This window comes from Panthera tigris, chromosome B1, assembly GCF_018350195.1.
Source record: "Panthera tigris isolate Pti1 chromosome B1, P.tigris_Pti1_mat1.1, whole genome shotgun sequence".
Lineage (NCBI taxonomy): Eukaryota > Metazoa > Chordata > Mammalia > Carnivora > Felidae > Panthera > Panthera tigris.
The window spans coordinates 102727705-102745075 of NC_056663.1; the positions used below are offsets into that span (position 1 = coordinate 102727705).

The 17371-nt window shown below is 36.5% G+C and overlaps 1 protein-coding gene across 1 annotated transcript in view; it reads left to right on the forward strand.

Annotated features, from left to right (window-relative positions):
• Nucleotides 1-16971, forward strand: part of NDNF (neuron derived neurotrophic factor) — a 40494-nt gene extending 23523 nt beyond the window's left edge. The window contains exons 2-4 of the mRNA XM_007087604.3: nucleotides 2032-2220; nucleotides 10834-10958; nucleotides 12652-16971. Coding sequence (XP_007087666.1) covers nucleotides 2033-2220; nucleotides 10834-10958; nucleotides 12652-14045 — 1707 coding nt within the window. The 5' untranslated portion in view covers nucleotide 2032 and the 3' untranslated portion in view covers nucleotides 14046-16971. The remainder of the gene's footprint in view (nucleotides 1-2031; nucleotides 2221-10833; nucleotides 10959-12651) is intronic.
• Nucleotides 16972-17371: the final 400 nt, after the last annotated feature.

Sequence of the window (17371 nt, forward strand, 5' to 3'; positions counted from 1 at the left end):
AACCCTTCAGAAAATTGAGGTCCATCTGGAGTGCTTAAGTGAATTGCCTTAGATTACACATCTAATTAGTGCTGAAACCAAAAAGTCAAATTTCTTAGCTCTCAGTCAAGTTTTCATTCAATTACAAAACAATCGAGAAATAAGGATGAAAAATAAGAGCCCTTGTAAGAAACTGTTACGCCTTTGTTGAAAATATTACAGAGGAGAAACCTTTGGGCTCTACAGTCATCTCCACCTGGATTTCTATCCCTTCTCTGATTATGTAAAAGGAGATTTATTTTTATATAAGAATAGTACCTACTTCACAGATTATTGCGAGGGCTAAATGCAATAATGCAGTTAGCGAATTTGGCGCCTTTTTTTCACATAGTAATTCTCAATTACTGCAGCTGTCTTATATGGAAAACTGCAGAACAAATGGCAAAAAAAAAAATGTTTTTGAAAAAGGAAGTTAAGGAGCGCCTGGGTGGCTCAGTCGGTTAAGCAGCCGACTTCAGCTCAGGTCATGATCTCGCGGTCCGTGAGTTCTAGTCCCACATCGGGCTCTGTGCTGACAGCTCAGAGCCTGGAGCCTGCTTCAGATTCTGTCTCCCTCTCTCTGACCCTCCCCTGTTCATGCTCTGTCTCTCCCTGTCTCAAAAATAAATAAATATTAAAAAAAAAAAAAAAAAAGAAAAAGGAAGTTATTAAATTTGCTTTTTGGGTAAGCTCACTGTGAAAAAGTTTCTTCTCACATTCTCATAGAAAAGAAAAGTTTATTCCCTTCAAAAAAAAATTTTTGGTTGTATGAATCTATTTTTGATAGCACTCCAAGGAAGATAAAGTTAAAGTCAAAGGATGGTTTAAGTAGAGGTGATCTCGTAGCTATAGGAATGACTCTTTATAATAAAACTGGTGTTCATTTCATTTCAAATTATTGCAAATATTTCCATTCGACTTTCTCACTATTTGAAGCACTTATGTGTAAAAACACTGTCTTTCCCTAATGCTTGAATTCCCTGATGTATGTTGTCAAAGAGATAAAGGAGAACAACTCCTTACAGAGTTCTTTCTGTGAGAGAGAAAGGCACCAAATCCTCAGCAGAAGCAAAGCTTTCACCAGCACTTGACATGAAAAGAACTTGCCTACCTTAGACTTCCTGTTAGGGACACTGAGACGTGTAGAAGATAGTGTCCTTGACAATGTTCCTATAGCAATGTGCAGTAGAGAGTGATCCATAATTACCTAGAGGATCTTTGATAAAAGACAGTTTGAATGCCAAAATGTAACTCCATGAAAATATTCTGTTGGAGTAGTAAATACATAACTCTATGGGAGGTTAAGACAAATGACCAACGATACAACTTTTCAGTGGTCTCATTTAACCTGAGAGTGGTAATCCACGCCCATTTCTATTACAGTAAAAGTTTTTTTTGTTTGTTTGTTTTGTTTTTTTTTAATGTTTTGTTGAAGAGTCTAGTAATGAATGATAGTTAGACATCAGCAAATAACAACCTTTATTTTGGACAAATTGCTTAACCTATGAGAAAATTAAACTTTATCATCTCTAAAAATCTCTGATTTATGAAAATCTGATCTTGGGAATCAGAATAATACTATACATGTATAATCTTAGTCAAATTTCAAGAAAGAATAAAAATAATTGTGCAATGGTAATTTTCTGGCTCTCAGTGAGTCTCTATGATTTATGTTATAGTTCAGTCATTGAGACATTTGTATACACATTTCTGCAATAACCACATTGGCTTTTCTGCCCATATTGAAGTGGGGATTTTCTCTCTGAATACCCAGGGAAGTTAATGCATCAAGAGTCCTTTTATTTCAAAATCTTTTATAAATCCTAGTGAATTTGTTATCAACTCTATTAAATAGTATGGGGGAAAAAAACAACAACAGGAAAGTTATATCCGAAATGCATAATATAGCTCTGTCTGTCAAAACTAAAATATTCTTAACCCTTTAGAACATTTGCAATGTGCCCAAGTGTCTATCCACAGAACTAATGTAAGCAATCATTTCTTTTGCCCCAGGATGGTGCCTCTCCATTGGTGTCTGCTGTGGTTGCTACTACCACTCAGCTCAAGGACTCAGAAGTTACCCACTCGAGATGAGGAACTTTTTCAGATGCAGATCCGGGACAAAGCATTTTTTCATGATTCATCAGTAATTCCAGATGGAGCTGAAATTAGCAGTTATCTCTTTAGAGACACACCTAAAAGGTATTCTCCCTGAAGTACTCTCTTTATCAATAAGCTCATAAATGATACTAAAAAAGAAAGTAACTTTTTAGACTTAGATTAGATAACTTGCAATCAACCTCTGAATAACATTGCCTATTTTCTCTAAGAAAAGAAAATGACAGTGCAACTTCTAATCATTAAGTAGAGTCTGTTTGATCCTTACTGATTGTGATCTCTCTGGGGATAGAGAGGAAAATCTTTGTAGTTCTTACATTTTGGAATGATTATTTTCTTATCTTTAGGATAGCAGGAAAATTTTAAGAAGGACTCTGTAGGATTATGATGAAATTAATCTAAAATAAGGTTCAGAAAAGGGGCATAGGAAGACCCTGAATTCACTTTCTCCCTTTGACACAACAAATCTATAGCTGCATGTAGAACAGTTCTCTCTGAAGAAGACCTGAAAACTAGCTGAAGAGTTCCTTCACACAAAGGATAAAAAGGCCGCTTAGAGATGGGTAAGAGAAGCAGAGAAATGGTCTTGCCAAAAACCCCACCCCTATGTGGTAACTCACAAAGAGGAAGGCTCTGACAAATATATAGCATATTCCTGAGGAGCAAGGGGTTTGAGCCCCATATCAGGCACCCCAACCTTGGGATCTGCATGCACCAGAGAGACAAGCCAAAACACCTGGCTTTGAAAACCAAGAGGGCTTATTTCTAGGAGACCCAAAAGGCTATAAGAAACTAAGACTCCACTCTTAAAGGGCATATGCACACATTTACTCACCCTAAGACACAGTGAAAGCACAGTAAGTTGAAAAGTTCCTGGACCACGTGCAAAGGAGATTCATTAGCTAATCTCAAAGTCTTCTAGAGGGAAAGGGGTCTCTTAGAACTCTTTCCAGGCATGGAGGTGCTGCAGGTACTATTTTTGCACTCTCCTTCTACCTTGCTAGTACCACTTAGCCCACATTTGTGCCCTCCCATGGCTCCATCCTGCTAAACCTGGCAGGCAGGCATGCCCCAGCCTGGCACTGCACCACACCCTGACTAAAGCCAGCAGGTGTGCACGGGCCACAAAGGGGATGGCCCCTTGAATTCCTGACCAGGATGGTTACATTTCTGAGCGCCATGGGACTGAAACAATCAGAGAGACTGTCATTAGCAGGTTACCACCACCAGGGCACTGCATAGACTAAGACTGACACACCCCCAGTCTCCCTGTGACCAATCCTTCAAAACTGAGAGAGACAGCTCTTTCACCTAATGCATAGAAACCAACACAGTCGAGCAAATGGGGGGGGGGGGGAACAGAGGAATATGTTGCAAATGAAAGAACAAGATGAAACTGCAGGGGTGGGGGGAATCTTAATGAAACAGAGATAAGTTATTTACCTGAAAAAGGGTTCAAAGTAGTGGTCATAAAGACACTCACCAATCTTGGGAATAGAATAAGTGAACACAGAAAATTTCAACAAAGAGATAGAAAATATAAGAAAGTACCAAACACAAGTCCTAGATCTTAAAAACTCAATAACCTAACTGAAAAACACACTAGAGGGGTCAGTAACAGACTACATAAAGCAGAAGAAAGAATCAGTAACCCAGAAGATAGGGCAGTGGAACTCACCCAAAAGAGCAGTAAAAAGAAAAAAGAATTTTAAAAAGTAAAGACAGTTTAAGGAACCTGTAGGACATTAAGTAGAACAACATTTGCATAATAGAGGTCCCAGAAAGAGAAGAGAGAAAGGAACATAAAACTTATTTGAAAAAATAATGGCTATAAACTACCCTAACCTAGAAGAAAAACACACATCCATGTCCAGAAAATCCAGAGAGTTCAAAATAAGATGGACCTGAAGAGATCCACACCAAGATATGTTACCTTAAAATGTCAAAAGTCAAAGACAAATAGACAATGTTAAAATCAAGAGAAAAACTTGTTGCAAATAGGGGAATACCCATAAGATAATGGCAGATTTTTTTAGTAGAAACATTGCAGGCCAGAAGGGAGCGCATGATATATTCAAAGTGCTGAAAGCCAAAAACTTCCAAGACCAGGAAGATTATCATTCAGAAAAGAAGAGAGATAAAGAGTTTTCCAGACAAGCAAAAACTAAAGGAGTTCACTACCACTCAACCAGCCTTATAAGAAATGTTCAAGGGACTTCTTTAAGATGGAAAGAAAAGGCACTAACTAGTATTAAGAAAACATATGAAAGTAAAAGTCTCCCTAGTGAAGGTAAATATAGTGAAGTAATCACTTAGAAACCTCACATGAAGACTAAAAGACAAAAGAAGTAAAAAATAGCTAAAACTACAGCAATTACTTAAGGTACACACACAATAAAATGATGTAAAATGTGACATTAAAAGCATAAATTGGGGGACTGGGGAGTAAAAAATGTAGTCTCAGAATGTATTCATACTTAACTTGTTATCAACTTAAAATAGACTGGTGTATATATATACATAGGTATTTGTAAATCTTATGATGACCACAAAAGAAAAAACAAGATTACAAAAAAGATAACGAAAATTGAATCTAAACACTAAAGCAAGTCATCAAACCACAAGAGAAGACAGCAAGGGAGGAAGAAAGGACAAAAGGAGCAAAACAGCCAGAAAACAATTAACAAAGTGGCAGTAAATACACACCTACTTATAATTACTTTAAACATACAAGGACTAAATTTAAACATAAATGGACTAAGTTCTCTAATCAAAAGACAATAGAGTGCCTGAATGGATTTTTTAAAATATTGTATGCTCCTTACAGGAGATTCATTTTAGATATGAGGACACACACAGAGTGAAAATAAAGGCATGGAAAAAGAAATTCCATACAAATATAAACCAAAAGAAAGCTGGGGTAGATATTGCTTATATCAGACAAAATAAACTTTAAAACAAAAAAACTGTAATGAAAGACAAAGATGGGCATTACATACAGGGTTCAATCCAGCATAAAGATTTAGCATTTGTAAATATTTACACCATCAATAGAGATAGGAGTACCTAAACATATAAACAAATAACAGACCAAAGGGAGAAACTGACAACAATACAATTATAGTAGGGAAAGTTAGTACCCTATATTAATCAATGGATGCATCATCCAGACAGAAAATCAATATGGAAACATTGGCCATAAATGACACAATAGACCAGATAGATATACTGGGTATATATAAAACATTCCATCTATAAGCAGCAGAATACACATTCTTCTCAAGTACACAGGATACATTATATGTTAGGCCACAAAAAAAGTCTCAGTAAATTTAAGAAGATTGAAATTATATCAAACATATTTTTACACTATAATTGTATGAAACCAGAAATCAATCCACAAAAAGAAAACTGGAAAAAATCACAAATACGTGGAGATTTCGAAACATGTGACTGAACAACCAATAGGTCAACAGAAAAAAAAACAAAAAATACCTTGTGACAAATGAAAATGGAAGTGTAACATACCAAAATTTACGGGATGCAGCAAAAGCAGTTATAAGAGGGAAGTTCATAGCAATACAGCCTACCTCAAGAAATCAGAAAAATCTCAAATAGTCTAATTTTACACCTAAAGGAACTAGAAAAATAGGAACAAATGAAGCCCAAAGTTAGAAGAAGGAAGAAAATAATAAACACCAGAGTGGAAACAAATGAAATAGAGACTAAAGAGACAATAGAAAAGACCAAGGAAACTAAGAGTTATTCTTTGAAAAGATAAACAAAATTGATAAACCTTTATTTAGTTTCACTCACTAAGATAAAATGAGTGGACTCAAATAAATAAAATCAGAAATGAAAAAGAGTAAGTTACACTTGATAACAAAGAAATACAAAGGACCTACTATGAGACTACTGTGAACAATTATATGCCAATAATTTGGACAATCTAGGAAAATTGGATAAATCCCCCAAAACATACAATCTTTAAGACCGAATCATAAGGAAATAGAAAATCTGAATAGATGAATTACTAACAAGGAGATTGAATCAGTAGTCAAAAGCATCTCAACAAATAGAAGTCCAGGACCAGAGAGCTTCATTGGTGAATTCTACCAAACATTCAAAGAAGATCTAATACTTATCCTTTTCAAAATATTTCAAAAATTGAAGAGGATGGAACAGTTCCAAATTCATTTTATGAGTCCAACACTACTATGATACTGAAACCAGATAAAGACAACACACACATAAAAGAAAATTATAGGCCAATATCCCTAATAAACAGATGCAAAAACCCTCAACAAAATATTAAGAAACGAAATTTAACAATACATTAAACATATCATACACCATGATCAAGTGGGATTTATTCCAGGGATGCAAGGATGATTCAACATCTATGAATCAATCAGTGTGATACCACATTAACCAAATGAAGGATAAAAATCATCTCAATAGATGCAGAAAAAGCATTTGATAAAATTCAACATCTATTTATGATAAAAACTCTCCACAAAACAGGTATAGAGGGAATGTACCTCAACATAATAAAAGCCACATATAACAAGCCCATAGCTAACATCATACTCAATGGTAAAAAGATGAAAGTTTGTCCTCTAAGATCAAAGACAAGACAAGGATGCCAACTTTTGCCACTTATGTGTAACACAGTATTGGGAGTCCTAGCCCAAGCAATTAAGAAGAAAACAATATAAAAGGTGTCCAAATTGGAAAGGAAGAAATAAAACTGTCACTGTTTGCAGGTACGATTTTTTATATATAGAAAACCCTGAAGATTCCACCAAAAAAACTGTTGAAACTAATAAATAAATTCATTAAGGTTTCAGGATACAAAATCAATATACAAAAATCTGTTCTGTTTTTATACACTGAAAATGAACTACCAGAAAGAGAAAATAATAAAATAATCCCATTTACAATTGCATCAAAAAGGTTAAAATGCCTAGGAAAAAATTTAACCAAGAAAGTAAAAGACCTGTACACTGAAAACTGACATTGATGAAAGAAATTGAAGAAGACATAAATAGGAAGATATTCTGTTTTCATGAATTCGAAGAATTAATATTGTCAAAATGTCCATGCTACCCAAGGCAATTTATAGATTCAATGCAATCCCTATCAAAACTCCAATGGCATTTTTAACAAAAGTAGAACAAATAATTCTAAAATTTGTATGGAACTAAAAAGATCCTGAAAACCAAACCAATCTTGAGAAAGAAGAACAAAGCTGGAGGTATTATGTTTCCTGATTTCAAACTATATTACTATACTCCAAGGTATAGTAATCAAGACGGTATGGTATTGGCATAAAAACTGATACATAGATCGATAGAACAGAATAGATGGCCCAGAAATAAAGCATGAACTTATGGCCAATTAATTTACCAATAATATACAATTTTCCAAGAATATACAATGGAAAAAGGACAGTTGTTTAGTAAATGTTGTTGGGAAAACTGGACAGCCACATGCTAAAGAGTGAAACTGGATTACTAAACTCCTGAAAGAAAACATAGGTAGTAAGAGTAAGCTCCTTGATATTAGTCGTAGCAATGTTTCCTCCCCTCCCCCTGGATCTGCTAGGGCAACAAAAGCAAAAATAAGCAAGTGAGACTACATCACACTAAAAAGCTTCTGCACAGTGAAGGAAATCATTAACAAAATAAAAAGGCAACCTACTGAATGGGAGAAGATATTTGCAAATCATGTATCTAATAAGGGGTTAAAATCCAAAATATATAAAGAGTGTATACAACTTAACAACAAAAACACAACCAACCTAATTAAAGTATGGGCAAAGGATATGAATAGACATTTTCCAAAGAAGGCATACATATGGCCAACAGGTACAGGGAAAGATGCTCAACATCATTCATCATCAGGGAAATGCAAGTCAAAACCATAATGAGATATCTCCTTACACCTCTCAGAATGACTATTGTCAAAAAGACAAGAAATAACAAATACTGGCATGGATGTGGAGAAAAGGGAATCCTTGTGCACTTTTGGTGGGACTATAAATTGGTGCAGCCACTATGGAAAATAGTATATAGGTTCCTCAAAAATCTGTAAATAGAACTATCATATCATCCAGCAATTCTACTTCTAGGTATGTAGCCAAAAAACCCAAAGGGTTGTAATGTACAGCATAGTGACTACAGTCAATAATATTGTATTGCATGTTATGTAACTTCACATGGTTAAAGGGATAAAGTAGACTTACTGTGATGGTCATTTCACAATACATACATGTATCAAATCATTATTATGTACATCCAAAATTAATATATTGAATTTTAATTATATCTCAATAAATATAAGGATATTATTATAAGGATAATATTTCTTTGAACAATATGATTACATTCTTAAAATATTAAACCAAACTATAGTAAAAACTATCACTGTTCATTTACCTTTACTCCATCAACAGATTGGGTTCATACAATAGTTATAAATATTTTAACTTTAAAAATGACTACATATATATATATATATATATATATATATATATATATATATATATATATATATAGAGTGTATATTGTTAACACATGCCATGCAGCCTGGCCAGAGGAAGAAAATTCTACTCTCCAATATATATTTGTTTATTATTTCTTGTCTTTCCCCTTCCACCCCCCACAAATAAAGATTGGGGGCTTTGATATTTGGATGAAATGTTATCTTACACTAAGTGGAGAGGTGCAGAAACAATAGAAACATCATTTCTAGGTGTCAAATATGCAATGGGAGGCATTCATAGACATTGTTGATATTACAACTAAAGATGAAATTCCAGATATAATTTAGCAGCAGTGGATAGCTTTTTTCATTAATTATTCTTAGGTTTACACATAAATTCCAAAGGCTAAATGGTTCATGGAGTGTTTATCCCTCAGTTTTGGCATTATAATTTGGGACCATGTTTTCTTAGTTATTCATTACATTTCTGTCTCCCTCACCAGCCAGTAAATAGTTGGAGCACATAGATCATGCCCTGTTTTCCCTGATTGCTGTTCTCTTCCACAAGTGCTCTGCGCATGGTAGCCAACAAATGTTTCTCAAATTGTTAAAGTTTATTCAGATTATCTTTTATCCCAAATCATAAGTACTTCCATATGAAAATGTTGAGTTAGAGGGACTCCCTGCTGTTTTATATGTATAATGAGTACCTTGTGGAATGCAAGAATTGTTTTGTCATTGGTTGCCTATGGCCCGTATTTAAGTTACTAAGACAGTTTCTTTGGGAAATAAGCTACTTTCTTGTTTGAAGTGAGAACAGAAGGTAGTGGATGAACTGACATTGATTTCTGCTTCCACAGCTAGTGCTGCTACCCTCACAAAAATCAAAATGTAGTCGTTTTGAACATTTTTTCACTTACGTGATGCCAAATTGTTTTGTTTTATCTATTTCTTTGTAATATAGATGAGTTCAGTTGTGTGTATAGTGTTAACACATGCCATGCAACCTGGCCAAAGGAAGAAAATTCTACTCTCCAAAAAGTAGACTGAATTGAAAACTCAGCCACCTGACATATGTCTTGAAGGATGCTTATGGTACATATAACTTTCCACACAGTAAATACTTCAGTCATCTGGTTGTTTTTTCAGGATGACATCTGGCTTTACTATTTCGTGAATAGGTTGTTTTTGCTTTTATAGAGTCTTCACTTTATTTGTCCTCCCACTGCCCTACCCCCACCTTCCTTCTTTTAATTCATATTTGAGGGGGGACGAAGTACTTCTAATGCCATTCAGATTCTGTATCTTTCGACAGAATAGACTCTAGGTGTAAGTATCCTGGGTCTGGAACAATAGGGTTAGTGCTAGGTTTCTTGGGTTCTGTTCATCAATTTAGTAATTCATTCATTCAAAAATATTTAACAGGTACCTACTACGTGCAGCCATCAGTGCTAAATTCTGGGAATACAATGGCATGGCAAATGAACCTTAAATGGGCCTGTGTGGGGAAATTGACAATCAAATAATACAAATATACAGTCACAAATTTCAATAAGTGCCCCAACTGAAAAGTACAGGAGGACACTCTGAGAGTATATAAGAGAACCTGATCCAGAATTTTGAGTCAGAAAAGGCATATTGTGACACTTATGTGTAAGGGCAAAGGGGTGTATTTCAGGCATACGAGAAACATCCCAGAAGTTCTAAGATAGGGTGGATCCTGGAAAACTAGGGGATCCCACGTGGTTTGAGCATAGAAAACGAGAAGCCAATGAGGCAGGCAGACCCCCCCCCCACCCCCACTGAGGAAGTTTTAGACTCTGCAAACAATTAAGGACTTTTCCCCAAAAGCCTAAAGTCTAAGCTTATTCATCAATTCATTCAACAAATACTGATTAACAATTATTTTAGTCTCTCAGTCTTCATCAATGAACCTTGCCCTCTTGTAGCTTTCATTCTAGTTGGGAGAGATAGAAAAATAAAGATGTAAACAAAGAAATATAATATGTCAGGTAGTGATAGCTGCTTTGAAGGCAAATGAAGAAGTGTGAAAGAAAGCTTCTCGGGAAGGAAGGTGATATTTTACATAAGGGGTCAGGGTAGATCTGTTAAACGAATGAAAACTAAAGCAGCCAGTGATTTTTCCAGTGACTCTTGATTGTAAGTCTTAGAATGAATGATCTCAGTCTGAACTGGTCCACTTCCCCATAGGTATTTCTTTGTGGTTGAAGAAGACAATACTCCACTATCAGTCACAGTGACTCCCTGCGATGCACCTTTAGAGTGGAAGCTGAGTCTCCAAGAGCTGCCAGAAGAGGCAAGCGGGGAAGGCTCAGGTAAGCAGCAGAATGAATCTGGCCCCAGACCTCTGAATGGATAGCTAAAAGGCTTATGAAATATACATCCTTCTGTTAGTAAGAAGAAAGAAAAAACAGCATGAATGCATATGTGAAGAAGCTGGAGACTTTGCAGTGGAGATGAGGGAAATGGAAGGTGGCATCAAATGATGGTGATCTTAGTTAAATGGCTAAGGGAGACAGATGTGGAGACTGAACGCGTGAGGAAAAATGGAGAGGTTTGGACTAGGCCCTCTAGCTGTGGTTTGCAATCTTACCAAACATTGGAATCAGTACCGGGGGCTTTAAAAACTATTGATGCCTGGATCCCACCCTTAAAGGTCCTGATTTAATTGTCCTGGAGTGTGGACTGGATATTGGGACTGTTTAAATTTCCCCCCTCTGTGATTCCAATATGCAGCCAAGATCTCTGGGGAATAAAGAATGGCACCAAAAAGAGGAGCAAGAAGGCATTTAGCACCAGTGCAAGTCCAGGATGACAAGACAGTCATGGTGTGCGTGAGGTGTGCGTGAGGCATTTAAAGAAAATGCAGCTGGTGGAAAGCAAATACCGAGACACAGGGAAATGAGAAGAGTCCATATACGAATCTGGTGTGATCTTCTTTTAAGGGGTGAAGGCACCATAGCTTTATGAAAGATGAAGCCTTGGTGACTGGTGCCAGGCGAAGGATGCCAGCAGGCTGCTCCACTCACAGTGATAAGAGGACGTTGTAACTAGGAAAATATGGGAAGTACAGCAGAGGAGATAGAGAATAAAGAGCCACACGAGATTGTGTTAATCTCATGGTTTGGGAATATGAAAGTCTACACACCTCACTCAAGCTGCAGTAATAAGCTGAACAAGGTTCATTCCCACCCTGGCAACCCAGTCCTTCATCAATTCCTGTCAGCTTATCTGGCATTCGTGTGATATCTGAGGTTAACAATAAAAAGAAAAAATTAGTTTAGTTTCAATATTTTCCTCCTATTATTTCTGTGCATGTGTTCTCTACACTGAAAATTAGGTACTCCTACTGGACCTTTATATTCTATATTTTAATGAGAGATTGTCCAGTCCTAGATACAAGAGCAAAATCTGTGAAATGGCTGGCCATCAAAATGCAATCAGGTTGAATCCTTTTGATAAGGAGATTGATAGTAGGGATTAGTCTCTAAAATGTTTACAGTCTTTGACCTAAAAATTCCACCAATTGGAGTCTATCCTCAAGCCTAAATTTAAATTCAGAAAAGCTTAACATATATATAAGAGCACTATTTTAAATGATCAAAAATTGACCAACAACATTATTTTTATGATATAATATTAATATAATAATAACATTGAGAAAGACTGGATTCAAAAATGAAGGTTTGCCTGGGAACATATATGTATGAGAATAAATGTTATTAGGTTATAGAGAAAGATGAAATAAATCAATTGCATAGATGGAAATGAATGAAAATATTAGTAAAAGACTGTCTCAGGATCAAAAAATATTAATAAAGGACTGTCTCAGGATCAAAAGTTAATGATTTTTTTATCTTATTCTTTTCCTCTATTTCCCAATTATCTACTGGGAACATTATTAGTTTTATAACAGAGAAAAAAGAAGAGTCTAAAAACACAATTTAAGGTCAGCAAGCCACAGTACACACCCTGACATGTAGCTTGTATTTCTCTCATGTCTTCTAGGTGACCCAGAGCCTCTGGAGGAACAGAGGCAGCAGATCATTAATGAGGAAGGCACAGAATTATTCTCCTACAAAGGCAATGATGTGGAGTATTTTATATCTTCTAGTTCTCCGTCTGGTTTGTATCAGTTGGAGCTTCTTTCAACAGAGAAAGACACACATTTCAAAGTCTATGCCACCACAACCCCAGAGTCTGATCAGCCCTACCCCGAATTACCTTACGACCCAAGAGTAGATGTCACGTCCCTGGGACGCACCACAGTCACCTTGGCCTGGAAACCGAGCCCTACAGCGTCTCAGCTGAAACAACCCATTCAGTACTGTGTGGTCATCAACAAAGAGCACAATTTCAAAAGTCTCTGTGCTGTTGAAGCAAAACTGAGTGCAGATGATGCTTTTATGATGGCTCCAAAACCCGGGCTGGACTTCAGCCCCTTTGACTTTGCCCACTTTGGATTTCCTTCAGATAATTTGGGTAAAGAACGCAGCTTCCTAACCAAGCCTTCCCCCAAACTGGGGCGGCATGTCTACTCGAGGCCCAAGGTTGACATTCAGAAAATCTGCATAGGAAATAAGAACATCTTCACCATCTCAGACCTGAAACCCGACACGCAGTATTACTTTGACGTCTTCGTGGCCAACAGCAACAGCAACATGAGTACGGCTTACGTGGGCACCTTCGCCAGGACCAAGGAAGAGGCAAAACAGAAGACGGTCGAGCTCAAAGATGGAAAAGTGACAGACGTATTTGTCAAACGGAAGGGAGCCAAGTTTTTGCGGTTTGCCCCGGTCTCTTCACACCAAAAAGTCACTTTCTTCATTCACTCTTGTCTGGACGCTATCCAGATCCAAGTGAGAAGGGATGGGAAGCTTCTTCTGTCGCAGAATGTGGAAGGCATTCGGCAGTTTCAGCTCAGAGGAAAACCTAAAGCCAAGTATCTCATTCGCCTGAAAGGACACAAGAAAGGAGCATCTATGTTGAAAATACTAGCGACCACAAGGCCGAGTAAGCAGCCATTTCCCTCTCTTCCAGAAGACACAAGAATCAAAGCCTTCGACAAGCTCCGCACCTGTTCTTCGGCCACGGTGGCTTGGCTGGGCACTCAGGAGAGGAACAAGTTCTGCATCTACAAAAAGGAAGTGGATGATAACTACAATGAAGACCAGAAGAAAAGAGAGCAAAACCAATGCCTTGGACCAGATACAAGGAAGAAATCGGAAAAGGTCCTCTGTAAATATTTCCACAGTCAAAACCTACAGAAAGCAGTGACCACAGAAACAATTAAAGGACTTCTGCCTGGAAAATCTTACCTGCTGGATGTTTATGTCATAGGACATGGGGGGCACTCGGTGAAGTATCAGAGTAAAGTCGTGAAAACCAGGAAGTTCTGTTAGTTACCTCACAGAGAGAGATACTATTACGTAGAACTGCAGGAGAGACACGAAATCACTTTCAGTATAAACTGACTACTCCCACAGCTGAGAGAAGTTGTGACTGGTGCTGGTACTGGGGAAGGAAGGATATCAACTTGTGTACATGGATGTTTCTATGAGTAACTGTTGAGGAGCCTTGTTCTAGTGTGCCCCGATGGCACCTAGTGTGTGTCTGCTGCCCGTGGATGTCAAAGATAGAGGACATCTTGAAGGAACTGCCATCTCTTGCTTTGACCACTGCATGAACTGCTTCTAAATTATTTTATTACCTAAAAATCTAAGATAATGCCATTCATTGCACACATCCACAAAATGCAAATCATTCCTCTCTATAGATGCTAGGATATATATAAATTATTTTATAAAGTCATTTTAAATGTCAGTGTTTCTATGATTGTAAACTATTAAATTCTTTTCCTGTTAAAGTACAGATCTAATCTAAGTATATTAAGTGGACAGCCCTCTAGTCAGTTATATTGCTATTGTAAATTCTTATCTGTTGAGTAAAATGTTTAAATACTATATGTATCTCATGTACAAAGTTGACATACATTATATTCATGTACATAAAATTAAAGATATTAGATTATATACTGTTCATTTTCCCAAGCAGCTACCACGGTGTATTCAATTTCTATTCTCACAAAACTGCGTCTTTATAGAATTTGGCACCAGATTTGACCCTTTTTTAACAGTTAAGAAAGCATGTTGCATCTCTCTAAAGTTTCTGTGGCATTAGAGAGAGTTGCTACAATTTGTATTTTGACACTGAATTGGAGCCAGAGCCAGGTATCAGCAGGGTTGAGGGAGCTCTAATAGATTTGTTTTAAAAGAATAGGATAAGCCAAACACTGTAGCTTGGTAAGTGTTCAACACATCGTTCTTAATGACCTAAAATGTATTTCATTTATTTTAAAAATAAGCATCTGTTTTAAATACAAAATTGGGACATTGCAAGTATTTTCCATCTTCTTGAATATTAGCAAAATAATTATTTTAATTTCGACCCGAAGCAATCTAGCAACCACCAGTTTAGGACTCGAGCTAGAAATGAGGAAACGACAGAAGCTACTGTTTTGTAACATTAACAGTCTGATACTTTGATTTGTCATGAATTTTTACAAAGTAATTTAGGTGTAAGATAAAATATAGGCAAATAATAACAGAAACCGTTTAGCAAAGACTGCACAAAGAGCCGCTTTAGATGGTTTCATTCTCCACAGTTCTATACATGAGATGTCATGAGAACATTAGCTCAGGATTCAGCGAGTGTAAAGTCTGTCATCACCAAAGCCACATAACCTTAAGAAAATCTAGTAACTCCCGTTGCCCCCCTTTTCCATTTATAAAGTAGGTGGTGACAGATTCAGATAAGGAGACATTATAAGATACCTTCTTTACAAGACATTGTCTTTTGTAGAATTCTGTGAGTCTTAAATTACAAGGTGCTCCTGTAAATACAAGTGGGGACAGATATAATCTCTTAACTTCTACACTGTCCCCTACATGCAGGCACCACCTTTCATACAGCGGGCATGCATCCGTAGCATTCCTATGGAGCACAGAATTGCTTTGGCTAAGATAAGTGGTGGCCAATAGGAAAGGTGCTCTGATCACCTTAGGATAAAATATTTCCACTAAAAATCTATCCTCCCACTCCTCTAGGTTATGATATTAAAAGGAAATTGATCACATCTAGATAAAACAGTAATGACACCTGAAAGAATTTTTAAAAAGAAAAAAAGAACACGTACCGAAGCCAGGTAGCCTATCAGACTGGAAGGAGAACTTTAAAATTGACAATATCCCAGAGATGTTAACATCCTAAGCTATAAACGTGGTGCATTTGGAGGGAGAACCAACTTTCTCGTATTACTCACTAATATGTTATTACAGACCAAAGTGCTAAATGGAGCCACAGTGGATCAAAGAGTTATTGCAGCTTCTGAAGGCAATGGACTTAACTCTCAGATATTGCTTAATGCCTGGGAACCCCTGGGAACAGGGCCAACTCAATTTAACCAAGGTTTTGCTTTTCAGCCAGCTGTGATGCTGGTTACTACATAGTTTGGATAAATTTGAGAATTCTTTCATGGCCCCAGTGAAATTTGCCTTTTAGAACTTGTAGGGAAATTAAATACACATTGTGAAACTTTTATCAGTCACAAAGAAAGGGTAAAACCTATTAAAAATAAAGATCTCATTTACGAATGTGTTAGAATTTTAGCAGCACTCAGGTGAGCCGGAGACAAGAAAAAAAATTGTTCTAAATAACAAAGAACTAGAAAGTAGCTAATACAAAAGCACCACCTTATCTTCTTTAAACTCCAGGATAGCTGTTTTGAGAACAGGGCTTTTAGAATCCCAAGGATAGCCATAGTATCAATGAGAAGGGAAGAATCTTTGAGGACACTTAGTTCAAGGTCACTCTCTTTATTTTTCAGGTGCAGAAGAAATTAAAGACCAGAGAAATAAAAATAAAATTCTCATGGTCGAAACAGAGAGTGGAATTGCCCAGATTCCAAAATATTTACCGGAATGTAAATCACTAATTCTTGAGGGGGAAATGTGACTTGTGGATCATTTTCCAAAAGTAAATAATTTTTTTGTCTTATTTATTACTTCAAAGGAACTTATTCTTAAAGGCCATTTCAGATTTTCTTAAGAATGTGTGTAACCTATGACTGACTTCAAACTTGTAAGAAAAAAAATTAGTTATTTTCAGAGACATGAAGTATTTTAGGTTTTCATGCACATACAAACTTGAGGCTATAAGATCATTAATCAACTATTGTAATGATAAGCCCTGTATTTTTTGAATCGAAAACTATTCAGAATCTATAAAAAAATTATAGCAGATGATTTTCTTGGTTAAATTATTTTGTAATCAATGTCTAGCTTAAATCTTTAAGTGTGAAGCATTAAAAGGTATGTGCTGGAAAGGATATATTCATTCCTTATTTTCATTACTCAGAGTACATTTGAAAAGATCATGATTTTGGTGTCTTGAAAAGCCAAATGAAATGAATTCAATTAAAAAAAATCACTTAGGTGAACTCTCCAGTTTGAAATCAGTTTAATGATTCTTAATAGATTAGAGGTCTAGATGTATTCAATGAAAACATACACACACACACACACACACACACATACACCCTCAGTTTTATATACAACTCAGTGGATTTGATGGACCCCAAACCAATCAGGATCTCTTCCAATACTTTACCAACCCCTTTTAGAGATCATCTATTTCTACTAACTCATTTTATAGATGAGGAAATTGAAGC